At 43.6% G+C, this 19,245-nt stretch overlaps 1 protein-coding gene across 1 annotated transcript in view; it reads right to left on the bottom strand.

The window, feature by feature from the left end:
* Positions 1–5,137: 5,137 nt before the first annotated feature.
* TDRP (testis development related protein) overlaps positions 5,138–19,245 on the bottom strand; it is a 28,834-nt gene continuing 14,726 nt past the window's right edge. Inside the window, exons 3-4 of the mRNA XM_064145890.1 lie at positions 10,259–10,362; positions 5,138–8,372 (exon numbers count right to left, since the gene is read on the bottom strand). Of these exons, the coding sequence (XP_064001960.1) occupies positions 8,027–8,372; positions 10,259–10,362 (450 nt within the window). The 3' untranslated portion in view covers positions 5,138–8,026. The remainder of the gene's footprint in view (positions 8,373–10,258; positions 10,363–19,245) is intronic.

Here is a 19,245-nt window from a genome sequence, read left to right as displayed (position 1 = left end):
GTCTCTTGTCCATAGAGATTGATCAGTTTGAAGTTGGTAAGGTGTTTCTCTAACCTGTGTTGTAGTCGTTGGCAATGCAGGCACAGAAGCAGCCCAAGTGACAATCTGATTCCACTGAATAACCTTCTTTCTTTGCAGAACCACTCCACCAGCCGATGCTTCAAAGTCTCAGTATCCAGCTTTAACAGAACAGGTACATGGTAGCTTCTTGCAGAAGACAAGGAGAAAGCACCTAAGAAGTCTCTCTGCAAAGGCTTAGAAAAAGGCCAAAGCTGAAGCCAGGCAGCACAATGAATATGGCTTCAGGTGATAAACCTTTGATTGGAGAGGGTACAAGACTTACCTCCAGCAAGGTCAAGCATGTGAATCTTCTGCTGGGCCTCTGTCATCTGCACGCTTTGAAAAGCAGAGGAGAGCTCACCACTTGTGAAGTCCATGAGAGGTTCCATTTCACCCCAGCACATCACAGCTAGAGTATGAATGCTGGAGGCTCCCTTTCCCAAAAGTGACATGTGCATTCTGTTGTCACCCATCCAATTGACCCTCCTTGCCCCTGTGCTGTAATGGGCACTGAAGCTGTTGCAATTGGGCAGCTCAAGTTGCTGGTACAACCAACATGAGAAGCTCTTACTTCTAGGGCTAATTTTCATGGAGTCAGCCTTTCCAACAACCTACTTCACTCCCAGGCAGCAGTTCAGTCAATGTTTAATCACAGTTTAGAGCTGAGCAGCTAGCCCTAAGAAAAAGCACAAGTTTAAGCACCCTGGCCAAAAGCAGGCAGCAGCTGCACAGAACCAACCACACTTAAGGCAGCCCCTGTCAGATGACTGGCCCACCACCCTTTTCTCAGCAGCTCCTGCAGAAGAGACTTTCTTTCCCTCAACATGGTGGGTGTTAGAGTGCAGCTGGCCCTAGGAATTGGAAGACAGGCACAGCACTTGAATGAGGTTTCACCCATTCCAAAAGGGGCGAGTTGCAAGGGGTGCTTCATAAATTTCTAGATTCACAGGCTTAGAGGCCATGAAACAGAAAAATCAACCTCCAGCATGTCATTCACCAACCAAGAGGAGAAAAAGACATGCTGACAGGAAATGGCCTCAAGTTGCCTCAGGGGAAGGTTAGGTTGGATAGTAGGAAAAATTTTCCTTACAGGAAGAGTGCTCAGGTATTGAAATGGGCTGCCCAGGAGGGGGTGAAGACACTATACCTGGAAGGGGTAGACAGGATGCTTCAGGGCAGGGTTTAGTGGCCACGGTGGTGTTGGATTGACAGTTGGACTCGATTTTAGAAGTCTTTTCTAACTGAAACAGTTCTACCTTTCTATGATTCTTAGCATCCCTTCATGCAGTGCTTCATCCCTAACTCCCAGAACACCTGCTCTTTCACTTGTCTTGCAAATGTCCCTTTCCCCAGTGCAGCCAGTTCTCACCACACAGCTCAGGAGTCCAGATCTTCCCCCAGAGCATAAGCTGCCCCCAGGCTGTCCACCTCGGTCCCTTTGGTTCACCACACACGTGCTCCCTTGCAGGCAGATAGTGTGGCAGCCATGCTCGGCAGAAGGGCTAACACACCTCATAAACTATGCTTAATGTGTAGTTGGTAAAGAGAAAAAATGAGCAACTGTATTTTCATTAAGTCTCTAATTTTCAAACTAATCCCATGTGCAACACTACTGCATCACAGTGTCTGCAGTAAGGCTGCTGGGAAACTTGTGCTCCATCCTATCAAACAATAGTTTACTTCCTAATGGGAAGTGACTTCTTTTCCTTTCTTTGGCCTGTCAAATGTCTGCCAAGTTTCTGTCTAACTGTTCAAAAGATGAACTGTTCTCAGGCATTAAACTGAAGGCAGGTTTGCCTTAAAACGAGGGTCTGTCACGAGAGAAGGGGTGAAGGGATATCTTCATGTAACCATGTAAATGGTCCCCTCTGCACATGGGACCAAAAAATACTAACGGGACACGTGCTAAAATAAAACAGAGCAAAGAATAATTGATGTTCATTACCTTGCATGTAAGAAAGCTTAAGCAGCAGAGCAGTAGTCATTTTACCAAGTAGAGAACTTGGACTCTGGATAAGTGAGTCTTGCTTCTGTTCTCCAACATAAATCCATGCACCACAGCGTTTTTTCCATCTCTCCAACAGCAAAAGCACTCAGTATAATTCTGTGGAGAATCACAAGACTCCTGGACAAAGAAGATGTTTCAGATGACAGCATTTGTGGGTTTCACAGAAAGAGGTATAAGATAAAGGCCCAAAGACAGTATCACAGTATCACCAAGGTTGGAAGAGACCTCACAGATCATCAAGTCCAACCCTTTACCACAGTGCCCAAGGCTAGACCATGGCACCAAGTGCCACGTCCAATCTTGCCTTGAACTGCCCCAGGGACGACGACTCCACCACCTCCCCAGGCAGCCCATTCCAGTGCCCAATGACTCTCTCAGTGAAGAACTTTCTCCTCACCTCGAGCCGAAATTTCCCCTGGCGCAGCCTGAGGCTGTGTCCTCTTGTTCTGGAGCTGGCCACCTGAGAGAAGAGAGCAACCTCCCCCTGGCCACAACCACCCTTCAGGTAGTTGTAGACAGCAATAAGGTCACCCCTGAGCCTCCTCTTCTCCAGGCTAAACAACCCCAGCTCCCTCAGCCTCTCCTCGTAGGGCTTGTGCTCAAGGCCTCTCACCAGCCTCGTCGCCCTTCTCTGGACACGCTCAAGCATCTCAGTGTCCTTCCTAAACTGGGGGGCCCAGAACTGAACGCAGTACTCGAGGTGTGGTCTGACCAGTGCAGAGTACAGGGGCAGAATGACCTCCCTGCTCCTGCTGACCACACCATTCCTGATGCAGGCCAGGATGCCACTGGCTCTCTTGGCCACCTGGGCACACTGCTGGCTCATGTTCAGGCGGGTATCAATCAGTACCCCCAGATCCCTCTCTGTCTGGCTGCTCTCCAGCCACTCCGACCCCAGCCTGTATCTCTGCATGGGGTTGCTAGGAACAGTTCTGTATCAAATCTAAGCTGGTTTACTGTACAACCTCAAATAATCAAACTAGTCAATGACCTGAGAAATCATTTAAACTGTTCAGTTTATCTTCTCAGTGCAAGGGGTTTGAGCAACTAGAAAGCAAAACAGAGAATCATTAAGGCTGAAAAGATCTCGAAGTCAAACTGTCAGCCTGGCACCACCATGCCCACTAAACTGTGTCCCCAGGTGCCATATCTACATTTTTTAAACATCTCTAGAGATGGTGACCCCACCTACCTTCCTGGGCAGCCTGTTCCAATGCCTGACCACCCCTTCAGGAAAGATGTCTTTCCTAATACTCAATCTAAACCCCCTCTGGTGCAATTTGGGGCCATTCCCTCTTGTCCTATTCGCTTGTCTTTCACGAGATGATTTTCAACTGTGGACAAACCAGTCTTAGAAAACACAGCTGTGTTTTTTCCTCTGCAGACAGCAATGCTTTTTCTGTTCCAACAGCAAAGTCACAGTTCAAAATGTGTTATTAAACTTTCACTGCTGTTATTTGGGTCTCAAAAGCATAAAAAGTTAAGCACCAGCCAAGCTTTTACCAGATGATTATGGACCTGATCTAGCTGTTTTCTTGGCTCTTCTAGTAAACACTAGAGACAGAATAGGAAAAATTTCCTCCCAAATGCAGAGCAGGTATTTCTTGGGTTTCTACCAGTGCTGAAAGTTGGTAAATATCACATGAGAAACATCTTCTCCTTACACTTTTGTTTACTGTTGCATACTTCATAGAATTTTCTATTGCTTACATCCCTGTTCTCTGATGGTTTTCATACTTTGTAACTACAGCATTTTTTCTGTGATTATGCTGGTTACATTTCCAATAAACACAACTCTCTCTCTCCTTTCAATTTCTAAACTGAATTCTTTGCCTATCTGTCAGATTTCCTCTCTTGTATGGTACAAAGTAGTCATGCTACAAGAAATGGTTGAGACACATCTAATGGTAGACACCTTCACAAAATACAACCAGCTACTACTGAGCCTTTTAGGAAGTTATTTTTCTTCTTCACAGTGCTAGTTTCATTTCCCAGATAGCAAGCACGTAGGAAAAACCAAGAACACCAACCAAGATACACAAGGAATGTCTTGGCACATTTATTTGTGGTCTTGTCAGACTGTACAGGGATGGGAGCTACATCTACATTTGTCACCATGGTAGAACCTACCTACATTTTGTCACCTAACGTTTATATACATGAACAAGCCTTTCTGACCCCTAAGAATGTAACTTGTACAGCTGGTGTGCACTCTGATAGAATCATAGAATCAGCCAAGTTGGAAGAGACCTCCAAGATCATCCAGGCCAATCTAGCACCCAGCCCCATCCAATCAACCAGACCATGGCACTAAGTGCCCCAGCCAGCCTTTTCTTGAACACCTCCAGGGACAGCGACTCCACCACCTCCCTGGGCAGCCCATTCCAATGCCAATCACTCTCTCTGGCAAGAACTTCTCCTAACATCCAGCCTAGACGTTCCCGGGCACACCTTGAGATGGTGTCCCCTTGTTCTGCTGCTGATTGCCCAGAGAATTTGCCCAACTGCTCCTTGCTTTGTCTCTGTAGACAACAGCAAAGCCATCAGACTGATGAGGAGGAACAAGAAGCTGACAATACTCCTCTTTCTGTAGCTCATCTACTGGTAATGGTGAGTGCACCACACTTCTGTCTTGTCCAGGACATGCAGGACTCACCTGGTTCTGGGGTCAGGGTATGCAAAAGCATTCCAGGTCCTCCAATTTACTTGGAGCTGGTGAAATCTTTAGGGAGAGAATGCAGCTCTGACCAAGCTTTCATAACAGACAATATATAATTTCTTAACAAATTAAAATGTTTAAGCCAATAAATACCAGCAGAGCCAAATATTTGCAGCTTGTCAAAACCAATGAATTCTTCCCACTGTGAAAGCCATGGGTGAAGCCATAAATCCAGGATGCTGCAGCTTCTGAGACAGCATGATTCACTGAGTTTGGACAAACACAGCCATTACTTCCTCTCCTGTATTCTACAGAGCTGCCAGTAACCTCCATGCAAAATGGAAACATACTCACACGTGAGAGATAAAATGGGACAAAAAAAAAAAAAAAGGCAACCCAAGAATAAGGCATTTCAGTTCAAACTAAATCTTTATTTATATGGAAAATACTACTTTTCTTTTTTGCAAATTATGCTAATAAATAAAAATACTCAGAAAGAACTTTGCTGAGAGTTAAGTGACTAATTACAGCCACATGAAGCTTTTAATTCCCCATTAAAACCACACTAAGAATCATGCAGATTTGCTACGAGAAAGCAATATAAACTGTATCCTATTTTGTGCAATCTTATCATACAATCTTCATGCTACCTTCTTCTAAGCCATCTCACATGGACTGAAATGCAATTTCCAAACAAATATTAAGGGACAGATTCTACACGTATTCCACACACAGAGCTGTGTATTGTTTAAGCCCATAAACGCAGTTAAGCATCCAAAGAAGATAAAAGAAAAGAGGACTCCGTTCTGAAAATTCAGACAAATTTATAAACACAAGAGAAGAAAAGCTCACAACTGGTGAGTTCTCAAAAGACAAACACGTTATTAAAGCAGAACAATAAATTATATTAAATCCAGTAACTTTCATTCTTAGAATGGCTATTTCTGAGGAAGTATCGCTTAAAAAGCACACCAAAACTTTCATCGCTAGGACTTAAATCTAAGTTTACTCATCTCAATTTCCCACTTGGATGCAGCTTTGTTTTCTAATAGGCATCAGCTTTGCGAGCATGTTCTTTACCAAACACAAACTGAAAAATGTTGCAGTTAAGCTGTGCATCAAAGACATCATTGAGGTGAGAAACAGGCACTTGACAGTATAATGTGCAAGGCAAAACCTTTACTGGTCACAGTATAAACAGTTTTTCAGGAGGGAAATTAAGAGTTCTCGGCCCATCTTCGACAGCAGAATCTCGAGGGCTACTAGCAGATCTTTTTCTGTTAGGTCAGCATCAACAACCAAACTAAGCACTAGCTGATGCCTTAAAGGGTATTCCACAAACTATAAAATGCAGCATACTTGACCCAAGAATACTAATCCTTTCCCATAATTAACCTCAGCGCATGTACTTGCCAAAGGCAAATACTGACTCTATTCACAGACTAAATGAAGCGATACAAACGCTAAACCTTTTCCCTCTAGGAGTAGTTTTTCTTATATAATGCCGATTTTGAAAATACACTTGCCAGTTACAAGATCCTGTTCTGTAGCACAAAACACTTTCTTTTATATAAACTTCAGAACAGTATCTTTTTAACATCCTATTAAAACCATTACAAACCCCAAAAACCCCAACAAATCAAAGCAAACCCATTTTTGCTACAGTTTCCCTCCAGGCACATCTCAACAGGAATCTCCAAAAACATAGCTCTGCAGGAACTGTAAGCCAGACAACTACACACAAAATGAGAGAGAAAGCTAAGACAGGAGCAGTGTGGTAGTGAGAGGAGGAAGGTACAAGCTTGGAAGAAAATTGCATGCATCCCTCTTCATCAGCATAGGCTTCTTCCAAAAGCAGTCTCCAGACATCCATTCCATAAAGGTAGGTGCTCTCTTGCAGAAATGCTGACTTTCTTCTTAAGTGCTAACCTGATATTCTAACTAACTGGCCATACTGCTAGGCAGTCAAACAGCTGTCAGCCCTCTTACACCACTTTAACACTCCACAGAGAAAAGGCCCTACTGGCCATTTCTTAAGCACCTTCTGGTTTGATTTCTTTCCATAAATGTTAAAGCAGTGTTTATATGGGACACACAAACACCACGGAAACCAACTTTGGATCCCACATCGGCCACGCTGCTAATGAGACACAAAACACTAGAAAGAGGCACTTTGAGTATTCTTACACACATTTCAATTCTGAAGTTTAACAGGTCACCTTCTTTCACCAGAAAAATAAAGTATCAGTGGCTAAGAAGATGGAGCTTTGTAACGAAAACACTTCAGAAGCTGCGTGCGTGCACACACCTGCAACGGCTCAGTTACTCAGCTACCCTGAAAACGTCAGAGTCACTGCTCATGGGGCAGGTGGGCGAAGAACACACTGCAGAGCAGAAAAACTGCTTGTAGAACAAGGACCAGCTACTCTAAAAATGAAAACAGACACCCTTCCATAAGAAGCAACTTATGCCCAGATTCAAGGCTGGATGCTGAATACAGATATTTTCTTCTACTCTGCTCATAGCGCTGCTTTCCAATTTCTTTTTGGCATAGCATGAGTCTTAAAAACAGAGATGAAGAGCATTCATAGCATGAATCTTAAAAACTAAAAGGAGAGGCTGAGCTTTGACAAACTACATTCAACATAAAACCTCCTCAAACCTCTGGAAGACCTATTTGACCTGACTATTGGTGAAGATCCTGTGATGGAAGGAATGACATGAGAACGGTATTTTCTCATTTCATACACAGTATAAGCACATTGTGACAGTTGAGCATCTTGAGTGCACAAGCTGAAGCATATGCTGAGGCTGAAGATTTGGAAAACAGTCTACCAAGTGTAAGCATTCTCCCTGCAAGCAACAGCTCAGTGTTATCACTTAAAAAAGGACAGCATTAAAACTAAACTTCTGAATGGCCCTCATATACCAGGAAAAAAGCCAGGGCCTCAAGCTAGTGTAAGTTCCTACATAAGGCAGTCAAATTTACAACCAGTGTATACATTCACCAAGGAATTTTTTTTTGGTAAAACCAACAACCCAACACACTGCAGAGCCTGAATGTGGAATATAGGCACAAAATAGATTCTCTACTTTTTTTTTTCAGTGTGGAAAACATAGCTATTTAACAATGTAATAAGAAAATGTACTATCATGTGAGCAAAAATTTGTAACAATCTGAATAAAACAAAGTACTGTATAAAGGTGCAATATTGAGCAGATTTGATTTTGGTTTAAACATACGAGTAAATCATGGAACCTTTCTCTTCTTACTTATAAAGTGTTTCACATTACCAGCATTACTCCAGCTCCTCCCAGTTGTCAGTAAGGTTACCTTTGCTTTGACGTCTAATACTGACCAGCTTTCCTGCTGATTTGATACTCCACCTGGAACTGTTTCCTGAGCTGGCCAGGTTTGTGTATTTCGTGGAGCCTTTGGTTTCGTCTTCCCAGCCTGACCAGGCGGTATAGTCACTTAGAGTACTTGCTGCGTCACTGGCAGAGTCGGCAGCGGTCATTGGCGGTGGTTCCCACCCCTCGATCTCATCTGGTTTCCTAGACGGGGCATTCTGCTTTATCACCAAACTGTCCCAAAAACCTGGCTTCTTTTCCGCCTTCATCTCCTCCTTTAACTTCAGGTTTGTTCTAGAAGGTAAACAACGATGGTGTGATAGATTTCTGCACTGAACAACGCTTGTAACACTAATATGCCTTCAACTGATTTGTCCCAGCTTACAGCAAGGAACAATAATCAGTTGTCAGCTGGTGGCAGCATATCTGTTACTGTCAGCTTCAGGGAAAACCCCCTCATATACATGTAACCTAAACATAGCGGAATTGTGCAGTGGTAAAGCAGAAGTGGGCTGAGGGTGGCCCTTTGCCCTCCCCCCTCCCCGGTGAATGACACAGACCTGCCTTTGGAAATGTACGGAGTACTTCAGCAGCATGAGAACAACTGACAGCTTCACCAAAACCAATAAAATCCAGATAGGGGAGCAGCAGAAGTAGGAAAATGTTTTGTCTACTACCAGCTGTAACAACCACTCGCTGTATTCCTGTTTCATACAACCTTTGCCTGTTAAACCTTATACCCCACAATAACTGATGTTCACAGTAGTAAGACTTTAAAGATACCAGCATTTTCTTCATCAAGATCTGCACAATATTTTGAAGACAGCTGTGCTGTATTTCTGACAGAAAGCACCAACACTCCCCTCCCCAAACCAAGAACAAGCACCCTTTGTTGCAATCTCTCTCTCAAAATGACATTCAGGCGGCTCCTCGTATTACTCCATTTCTTACCCCACCAAGAAGCTCCAATCTGAATGATTTCCTGTTTGCAGTGTGGAGCATTTAAAGTACACAATGCCAAATGTTTATGCCTAAGTTGACAAGCAGGGTTATACAGCTAATCAAATAACGGGCTGCAGGCAAAGCCTGAGTATCAGTGGTGAAACATACAACCTTCAGGGTTCAGTGAGCTAAAAAGCAAATTGAAAACATCAGCTGCTCGCAGCAGATTAATTCTTTAACCACAAATAAAGTCACCATTTATGGGTTTTTTAGTCTTTCTATTAAGAGCTTTTTTCCACCAACGAAAGCTTAACACTACACTTAAATGGAAGCAGCCATACTAATACCTTTACAATTACTTTGATTAATTCTCAATTTATGATTAGATTTTTCAGATTTTTCATCTTAACAAAAGCCAGCCACAGACTCTGAACACTTTTCTCCTGTTTTCTGAGCTGCACACTTGAAAAGCTGCATTCTTCTTTAAAAGCAAAGTAAGACTCTCAGTTTACAGTTACAGGAACATACTTCCAAACACTGAAAATACAAACATTTTTCAGAGTAATGCTAAATACCTTTCAACATTTGCTCTAACTCGGTTTTAATATTTCTGCTCTTTACTGCATTCTTGTAGTCATCGCCAATTGCAAAGGATCCTTCAGGCTACTCAGCATGTGTATATTCCAAAGCAAACTGGAAACAAAACATACTACAGCAGATCTAATCCAAGCTAACATTTGGCTGGCGTAGCTATACTGACAGGCAGCACATTTTTTCCTGCTTGTAACCAAAGTAAAAGCCTATATAAATGTGTAAGAGCAAAGCAGTCAGTCCTAGGAAGAGGTCTGTTCTGTTCAGAGAACATCTCTAACTGTACCTGCAGCAGAACTGTTCCAAGTTTAAAAGCTCAGCTCTACAGGAAAGTTTTGCAACTCCTGCTGCAAACTTAACTTCTTCAGGTGCAGATAAGATTTAAAAAGATCAAGTAGAGCATGTGGGAAAAAAAAATAGATGACTTCGTAAATTCCAACTTAATCCTTAGGAGGAAGAGGAGAGGATGGGAATGACCTTTTGACTCAGAAACTTTTACTCCTAATGGTCATTTTAAAACGCACCTAAACCTTCCTCTGCAATTTAACTTCCAGGAGTTGACCACAACTGCATTCCATCTACCTTTATGACCTTGCACAGCTTTGTGTATTTTAACAGCTGTCAGACCTGAAGGTGGTCTCACTCACCCTTTGGATTTTGGAGACTTGCATCCTGCTAGCAATTGCTGTTCATCATCTTTGTTGAACATGGATGTCACTTCCTTCCAACCCCGGAAACTTGCACCTTGAACCTACGCAGAGAAGTAAAACATCCTCGTAAATGTGAATGACAGACTTAGAAGCACAGAGTAAGGCTACCAGTGCTGACTCTGGGTGGCTGACAGGCAGCAACGGCCCTACCTCTTGGGTCCTCTGCAGTCGGAAGTGCAGCAGTTCACACTCTACAGCCTGCAGAGGATGGTCACGTTGTGAAAAAAAGCAAGGTTAGGTTCCTGCAGTGAGAGCTTTTCCCCGCTGAGCAACGGGTACAAAACCTTCCCGTGGTTTGCAGAGGCAGGCAGATTATCCAGTGACTGCAGCTGGGCTCCTCGACGCCTTTCTGCAGGAGCTGCTGGCTCCATTTTAGTATCACAGTAAGAAGGGAATCTAAGCAGCTTAGGAAATGGTCTAAGGGGCTTCAGTGGACAACAAAACAGTCATGGCTAGAAGGAACCACAACAGACAGATCACTCTAAGATTTAGCCTGCTTTGCACATTTTGTTCCCATCTTTAACTCGCCAAAAGTACTACTCCTTGCCCTGTAAGCAGCAAGGGTATGGGGCACTGGCTCTCCAATAAGATTTAACTCGTAGCACTGGGGTACTACAGTGTGCTCTCTAAATTTACTGAGACCAGTAAACAAACATGTAGCACAAACTGTTGTTTTCAACAGTATTAAATGTTTGACTCCCTCTCTCCCAAAGCAAAACCCCCTAGGTCTTGGCTATTTTTGTTCTGATGGCACGCTTGGGCACGCTAACAGAAATGCACACACGTGTGCTGAGCATGGAAGAAATAGGAAGGCTGCTGCTCCCCCTCACAGGATCTAGTGAGAGTGGCAGAGGGGCAGTCTTAGCAGTACCACTGGATTCCATTAAAAAGCAGGATACCTTAGGAAGTGTAATAGCCAATCAACACAAAATTGCCATTGTCCACATGAGGAAAGGCTAATCCACCACCTATGATTCTGCTTTGTCCTTTCTGCAGAACTCATCAGTGCAAATTAGTACCAATTCAACACTCAAGTTTTAATTTATTACAGTCTACAACTGGTACATCCGTGCAGGCCTTACAAGGTGGGAAACATCACCTACAAATGGAGCACAAATGCCATGTAGGACAATACTCAGCTACTCCAACTCAGGAAACACAGTAGGTCCATTTTACGATCAGGAGGAAGATCTAACCTAGACTCAGTTTCGCTTAGGTTGGATACAAACATGGATCCAGCTTCAAGCAAAGCTCTGAAGAACTCTGCAAGAGGGAAGCCTGAGGAAGCCTGGAACAATTTCGAGCTTCCATGCATGAGATATGAACAGACTAGTTACACAAGAGCCAGGTTCACTGCAACCCAGGCCTCCACCACTGCTCTTCTTCTCCTTACTATGACAATGAAGTGAGTAGAGATTCTAATAAGCAATCCCTTACGTTCAATTTCATTATGCTAAAAACACGTAGATGGCTAACTTCAGCTTTGCAGCTCTGCCAGGCTCCTTGCACCCACCTCGCAGAAGACTGGTACTACTGACAATACAAACCAACACCAGACAAGCTTCAGATGACACCTCCAAACAGGTATCTTGCTATACAGACCCCTTGTGTTTAAACTATCAGCCTCTCCAAGAAGCACTCAGCAGTTAGTGCTTCTGTGGTGTAAATAATGGTCTAAATCCTCAATTTTCATGTACAAAAGCTTAATCCTATTATCTGTTTCTGCTGTTCAGCTAAATTCTGTAACAAGTTTAACATGAGGATTTTGTTACTCCAATTTGACTTCCTCTCAAAAGCACTTCATGCACAATGAACTTCCTAAAAAAAAAAAAAGAATGTTCAAGAAGTGAGGTACCGAAGGAGGTAATCTGTTTAAAGAAAGGAGAACAAACAAACCCAATCAAAACAGACTTCTAAACAACACACAAACCAGAACGAAGAAACAAACAAAGAACAAAAAAAAACCAGAAGAGCAAAATAATGAAAACCCCAAACCAAATCAAACAAATCACCAAAAAACCCAACACAAGCCCAACTGCAGAAATAAACCACATACACACACAGAGAAAGTCTAAAAAGCACTTAGCTTTTCATATCTTTAAAAAAACCCCTTAATCTTCTGTTCCCTTACTCAAACTGCACTATTTCAAGCCTTTTTGGGCTTAGGCAAACCTACAGTTAAAAGCAGCACAAAGCTCTTCCTGCCTTAATCGTCTAGACCAGGTTAAAACCTGGGAAAAGCCCCAGATCTGTCTGAGATCTAATTGACATGATGTTTCACCAAGCCACTGACTCCCTAACAAATCTGCAACTTAAAAAAACCCAACAAGCAAACACAACCAAGCCACACAAAAACACCCCCACCTCGTTACTGGTTTTCAGATAGCGATTTAATACAGAGACAGAGAAATAGCTTAACTTCTGTGTGCCCTTGAAAAACAGCACTGCTGAAAGATTATTTGGAGATAAGCATTTATACACACAAGTCCAGTGTAAGAAAAGGATGTATCTACCCACATGTATCTTCTTGTCATCTACAACATCACATGTGCTTCACTGATAAAACTCCAACCACTGCTGCACTGTTTTGGATATCCAAGCAATACTCCAAAACCTCAAAGAAGCCCACCCCAAAGAAGCACAGTAATTTCAAAGTGAAGTGCTGTTAATATCTAGCCACATGCTTTCCACAGTCTTCACTGTACTTTTTCTTAGCTTTAATGTTGTCAAGCCTAATTCTGATTCACTAATATCTTTAAGAGCAATTATTTTCTATTCAATCATAGAACATATCTGTTTGGAAGAGACCTGTAAGATCTAGAATCACAGGACTGTTAGGGTTGGAAGGGATCTCAAGGATTACCTAGTTTCAACACCCCTGCCATGGGCAAGGACACCTCACACTAGATCAGGTTGCTGAGAGCCACATCCAGCCTGGCCCTGAAAACTTCCAGGGAGTGGGTTTCTACCACCTCCCCGGGCAGCCCCTTCCAGTGTCTCACCACCCCCATGGTGAAGAACGTCCTAACATCCAACCAGGAACATTCAGTCCCACCTTCAGCCCAGTGCTGGCGGGTCGACACTAAGCCATGGCGCAAAGCAGCAGGTCCCCATGCCGCCGGGACGCCGCCGGGACGCCGCCGGGACGCCGCCGGGACGCCGCCGGGACGCCGCCGGGACGCCGCCGGGACGCCGCCGGGACGCCGCCGGGACGCCGCCGGGACGCCGCCGCAGACAGAGGGTGCTGGTCTCCAGGCTAAACCGCGGGAGCTCCGCAGCCCTTGCACCTGCGCGTAGGCGCACTGAGGCGCACGCTGCGCCGCTGCTCCAACACTCCAGAGAGCAGCGCTCCCAGAACGGATCCAGGGCGTTTCACAGCTACGTACAAAGTGCTGCAGGAGGACCCAGCTGATGTACTCTCCTCCCAACTAGTCCTTCAGCGGAACATGCAGTTTCCACTAAGCCTTTAAGGCATACTTCCACCACATGCTTACATGGAGGTTCCAGAAGACACACTGCCCAGATAATACACTTAAGAGCAATGGTTCCCAAGCAGACCACGGTTTGCTAATATCCAATAAAACTCATTGCACAAAGCATACTAAATGTACTAGGCTGACAGAAACTCTCCAGGTGCAGGAGCAAAACCAGAACCCCTGCCAACCATGCTTAAGCCCACTCTTCTACACCTGCCTGCACCACTGCCCAGCTTCTGAGGCATCTTTTGTCTCAATTGAAGCCAACAGCTGACTTCTGATAGTCTTCTCAGAGGTACCCTAATTAAGAGTATAAGCCTTAGCACAGGAAGAGGTCAAAGACTCAATTAATACTTGCAGAAGCCTTTTTCTAACTACTGAGCTGTTTAAGACCATCTTTCTTTTTGACTGTGGCTGTCACACACTGTCAAAACAGATTGCTGCATTTCTGTACTTCTCAGCATTTTTGTAAGACTTTTACACTTCTGGCAACTGCCACCACCAATGCAGCTGGAACAGCTGCACCTGAATCTGCTGGCAGGCACAGCTCAGGAATGAGATCTTCCACTCACCATTCTCTAAAACCACCAGTTTCACACGCAGCAGCTGCTGAGCCAAGAATCACTGGGAAGCATCACCAGACAAATAAACAATGAGACCAATTCACACAGCAGATCAATAAATGCATTCCCTCTAATATCTCAAAGCAATCATTCTTGGTATTAGGGAACGAGGCCCTAGAAACTAGCCAAGCTGTGGTCTCCCACCAGCATCTCCCACTGCCTCAGCCAAAAGACAGACTGCCTGGCTAGACGGGCCAGGCACTGAATCACCTGTGAATTTCTTACGTTCTTAAACAGCACCTGGAAAAAGACTCAGGTCCCAGACAAGCAGGTTCCTTGCAACGGATGTCAAAGGAAGGTCAGTAAGGAAGAGGAGACACTTTGGTAAGCTCACTCCTGGTCTCACAGGAGAGCTATTTTACATAAAAAAGACTAAAGATTGCAAAGTGTGAAAATACAGTACAGATATGGTCTTAAAGTGTCAACCAGTATTTCACATTTTTATGATGCAACTTTCTGCACAAAACTCAAAAGCACTACTGCTGAAGGTGTCAAAGATGCTTATAAATATAAAGCTGACTAGCTTGCATTCTCAAATCTTTAAAATACTCTTCCATGTGTGTGGAAAAATAAGTATGTCAACACCCAAAGTCTGCAGAATCACAGAGCCTTTAGAGCCGGGAAGAATCTCTGGAGACCATCTCGTCTAACCACACTGCTCTCAGCAGGGTCGGCTTGAGCAGACTGCCAAGGACCTTAGGTTTTGAACATCTCCACAGCTGGAGAATCTATAACCCTTCTGGGCAACCTGTTCCAGGCCTTGACTGTCCTCATGGCAGAACCATTTTTTCTTAAGTGGTATTTCTTCTGTTTCCATTTCTGCCCATTAGCTCATGTTCATTCACCAAGTACCACAGAGAGGAGTCAGGCATCATCCACTTGATACCCTCCCTGCTGCTGGTGTAAGTGCAAAACCTTTCTTACTACTCTTCATTTTCCTCACCAGATTTAGATCTAGGTGAGCTTCACCTTTTCAGACCCCAATCTTGCATGCTCAAAGAGCATCACCATATTCCCCTCATGTCACTTGACCCTGCTTCCACCTCCTGTATGCTTCTTTTGTTTGGTTGAGGCTTTTCAGGAACACTTTAGTAAACCAGACAGGCCTCCTGCCGCATTTGCTTCTTGCTCTGCTTGGAGGATATGATCTATGAAAATCAAAGCCAACTGATATCACTCAAGCCAGGTGCACAGTCAAAACTCCAGGTTAAATAAATAAACAAACCATGTGAAACACCCATGAGGGACTGCTAAGAAAAGAAAGCACTATTAAGAAGGACTGTTACTGCACCGTCAAATGTTAGAAAGTCAAAACCTTTAGAGGACCAGGCTGGATGCTGCAGTCCACTGTTTTCTCAAAAATACCAACAAGAAACAAAGCAGAAAATTCTCAAGGCACCCAATTTGGTAGTCTGTGAAGCAGGGCTACAGAGTAGTCTCACAGCACTTTGACTATGAGAGAAGAGAGCCATTACAGTTTCTCCCACACCTTCAGTTCACATCATGAAAAAGCTGTGTTATCACCTAAAGGATCAGCAGAAGTGAATTACACATATATAGGAATCCATCAACTAGCAGACTACTGAAAAACCATCATCTTCATCTACATCAGTGAGCATCTAAAAGCTTCAAGGTCAGAGCCCTTCATCTGAGGAAATTCCAGCCTATGAGGTATTCTCCACAAAGAGAGAGCTGCTGTTAATTTGGTGTATCTTCTCAAACTGGGAGTACAAGTTGGCACTTCTAGAACATCATGTGAAGGACGCAATCTGTATCCCTAGTTAAACTATCTGCTGCTTCTCTGCCTCCATCCCCTCCCCTCTGCTTTGCCAACGCTTCAGTATCAGTGCCCATCTGTCAGACAGATTCCCAGAAAGCAGGCTCAGGAAGTGGCAGATCTGGTTTATCAGACACTGCTGCTGCAAAAGGTCAGCTCAGTTCACTGCCTGCGCACATTTACACTGCCTTCCTTACACCATGCTTTTGTACCCATGTGGTGCTGTGGAAAACCAGTTCAACCCACTGAAACAGCAGAAACCTAAGCCATTCCCTTTTTGCATTCCTTCTGATCGGTAAGAATCAGCCCATTAAAAGATGTCAGAGTGGGGCAATGACCAAATAATGTGGAACTTAGCACTTTCTCTGTGGCAGCAACTACTCAATCAGCTCAAGCACACTGTGGCAGCTGCGGTCATCTGTCCACTTTCTTCCATACATAAAGCTTTGTACTTACACCATTGCTTCCTCCAACTCGCTCCCTAAGCTTCACTCTGTAAACTCCTCCTAACTTACAGCTCAAGTTTTCTGCTTCCTTGCCTGTACTGACTGAAGTGAATCCACTGTACATAAACTGTACATGTAATCTCTGCTTTTATTTTATTAGGAGAAACCAGGGAACAAACACCTACTGACAGTTAACTTCATAAAATGCCCCAGAGAGGGGCAGCTCATCTTGAACTGGAAATCTGCTACAAAACTGAGAGGTACTATTGCCAAGGACTACTTTAGATATACCATTTTTCACCACATCAACAAATCCTGATGATTTACATGACTCTCAGCTCCCCACACCAGATAAACAGGCAATTAATAAATTATGAATAATCAGAATCTACTGGGAAGCAGTAGAGCATCACTATGATGATTCTTCAGTGTCAAAAGCACACAGCTCATCATTACAGCTCGACTAGAGGGCAAGAAGGTTCATGAAAAGAATAGGCTAAAAGGCAACAAACCAGGAATGCTAACAACTGGGTATAAACTAAAGAAGTAGATCAGTCCTAAGAACAAATGTCAGAAGTCCATTGCACAAATAAAGTATGTAGATACAGGCAAACACCTACTAGAAAGGAAGGCTGTAAATTTAACTGAAAACAGTTCAATCCATCCATCCAATAGATATGGTTCATATACATGAACATTTTATTGTGGAAGGAAAAAAAGGAGGCACAATTCAAAAAAACTAAACAACTGCAAGGATTTGAAACACTGTTACAAGACAAACATTTTACAGGATCACAGCATGTCAGGGGTTGGGAAGGACCCAAAGCAAGAGACTGAAGTATGTTCGGGTATTATTCTGACCCTAAAAGGGTGCTGTTTTATGGGTAGGTACCAGAACGTTCAATATTTCTGTTCAGACTTTTCTAACCTGGCCAGCAGGGCTCTGCAGCACAAAAATCACTCTCTACAGGATAGAACAAGCCACATGACAGAGTCTTAGCAACCAAAAAGAGCAATTACAGGGGATTCTTGCTGCATACCTGCAGTGAGAATCAGCATGTTGAATGCCACTCTGTAGTTAAGCAGCTAATCTCTGAAAAGTCCTTGCTCAGCATGTATGAAATGAGATTTCCAGAAACTTACATTTTGGCCAAGTTTTAGCAGACCTTCACCAGTATTTCCACAGAAGGTTGACAACTAGTGAATCAAAACACTCCAGCAAAGTAGAAGCACTCCACAAAACGCTTGCAGAAGTTTTTTATAAATGCAAACAAAAAGAAGAGATTTTCCTCTTGACCATGACTGAGAAAAAACAATTCTTTGTCCTACAGTTTCCCTCTCCCTGAAAAAAGAAACAACCAACCAAACCCAAACAAATAAATAAAAAGCTAGACATGGATTTTTCCATCTAAGTACCTTACAGTTAATAGTTATAACTGTTTAATAATAAAAAAAGTCCCAATCAGCTTTAATTAAAGAAGCATTCCCACATTATAGGAAGCCTATTAATAACATGCAAGAACTCTACAGAGAGTGAAAAAAAAACTCACCCAACTCTCTGTCTTCCAGGTATTGAGGCAGGAATTTCTCAACTCAACTAACTGCAGCTGTACAGACCAACAGTTACTGCATCTCGAGGTTCAAGTGAGCTGAAACTCCAGGACCTGCCCCTATAGAATGTCCTGACGTCTCAAATTTCGTTATTAAACTGTTTCTCAAAGCTCTGTCTCTTTTCAAAAGCTGGCCTAACAATTATTGCAGATGAAGTCTCCTCTCTACTTACACAGAAGCTCAGCACATAGGTGAGACTTCCAGGATGAGCTTTGTAGGGGCCAAAGGGCCAGTCACAGCATGAGCCTGCACAGGTTCCAGATCTCTGCATTTCACTGGGCACCATCTCCTCATTTTGAGATGTCATGAGGCTTTTTGACCAGTATTATCTGTCTTTCAGAAGAGCTGTGAGGAGGGAACTAGAACAATGCAGCAGTGCAGTTAGCCTATCCTCAAAGCTAAGTGGGCAGCTTCCTGCATGAACTGAAACTAAGACCAATTTCCACCCTCAGTCTTCAGCCATCAGTACTAAGTCCCACTGTTGGACCTCAAAGCCGAGGCCAGAGGCTTTCCTCTGCAACGAGGCATCAAGACTGCCTTAAAACTCAGGCTTTACTAAATGGCAGACATACTCTTCATCCAGTGCCCTTTTCTTCAAGCACTTCATTTCCTTCTCCACACTGCTTCAACATTCATGACGTGTACACACTGAAAAGGGCACACACCAATGGGCCTCACATCCACCTTTTATTACTGTGCTGAAGATTTTGGAACTTCTGGAATAACACCACTGCACCGACGGCTCCCAAGTGAACAGAACGACCGAATAAAAGGCAGAAGAGCTTTCAGGAACAGGAAGAAAGAAAGAAGATAAGTATAAAGTGCTCTTTCCTGAATCCATTTTTAGGACTAGAGGGTTTTGCTTTAAAACACAAAAATGCTGTGGCTCAGTGGTTTCTGGTGACTTTTTTTTATGTCAAAACACTCACATAGTGAGCCTTCCTGCATGACTATGTGAGGGGCAAAAAAAAGTTTCTATATAAAGGATTCC

The sequence above is a fragment of the Pogoniulus pusillus genome, chromosome 7 (assembly GCF_015220805.1).
Source record: "Pogoniulus pusillus isolate bPogPus1 chromosome 7, bPogPus1.pri, whole genome shotgun sequence".
NCBI classification, from domain to species: Eukaryota; Metazoa; Chordata; class Aves; order Piciformes; family Lybiidae; genus Pogoniulus; species Pogoniulus pusillus.
The sequence above is the reverse complement of the archived record's forward strand: the minus strand, read 5'-3'. Positions and strand labels throughout refer to the sequence as shown.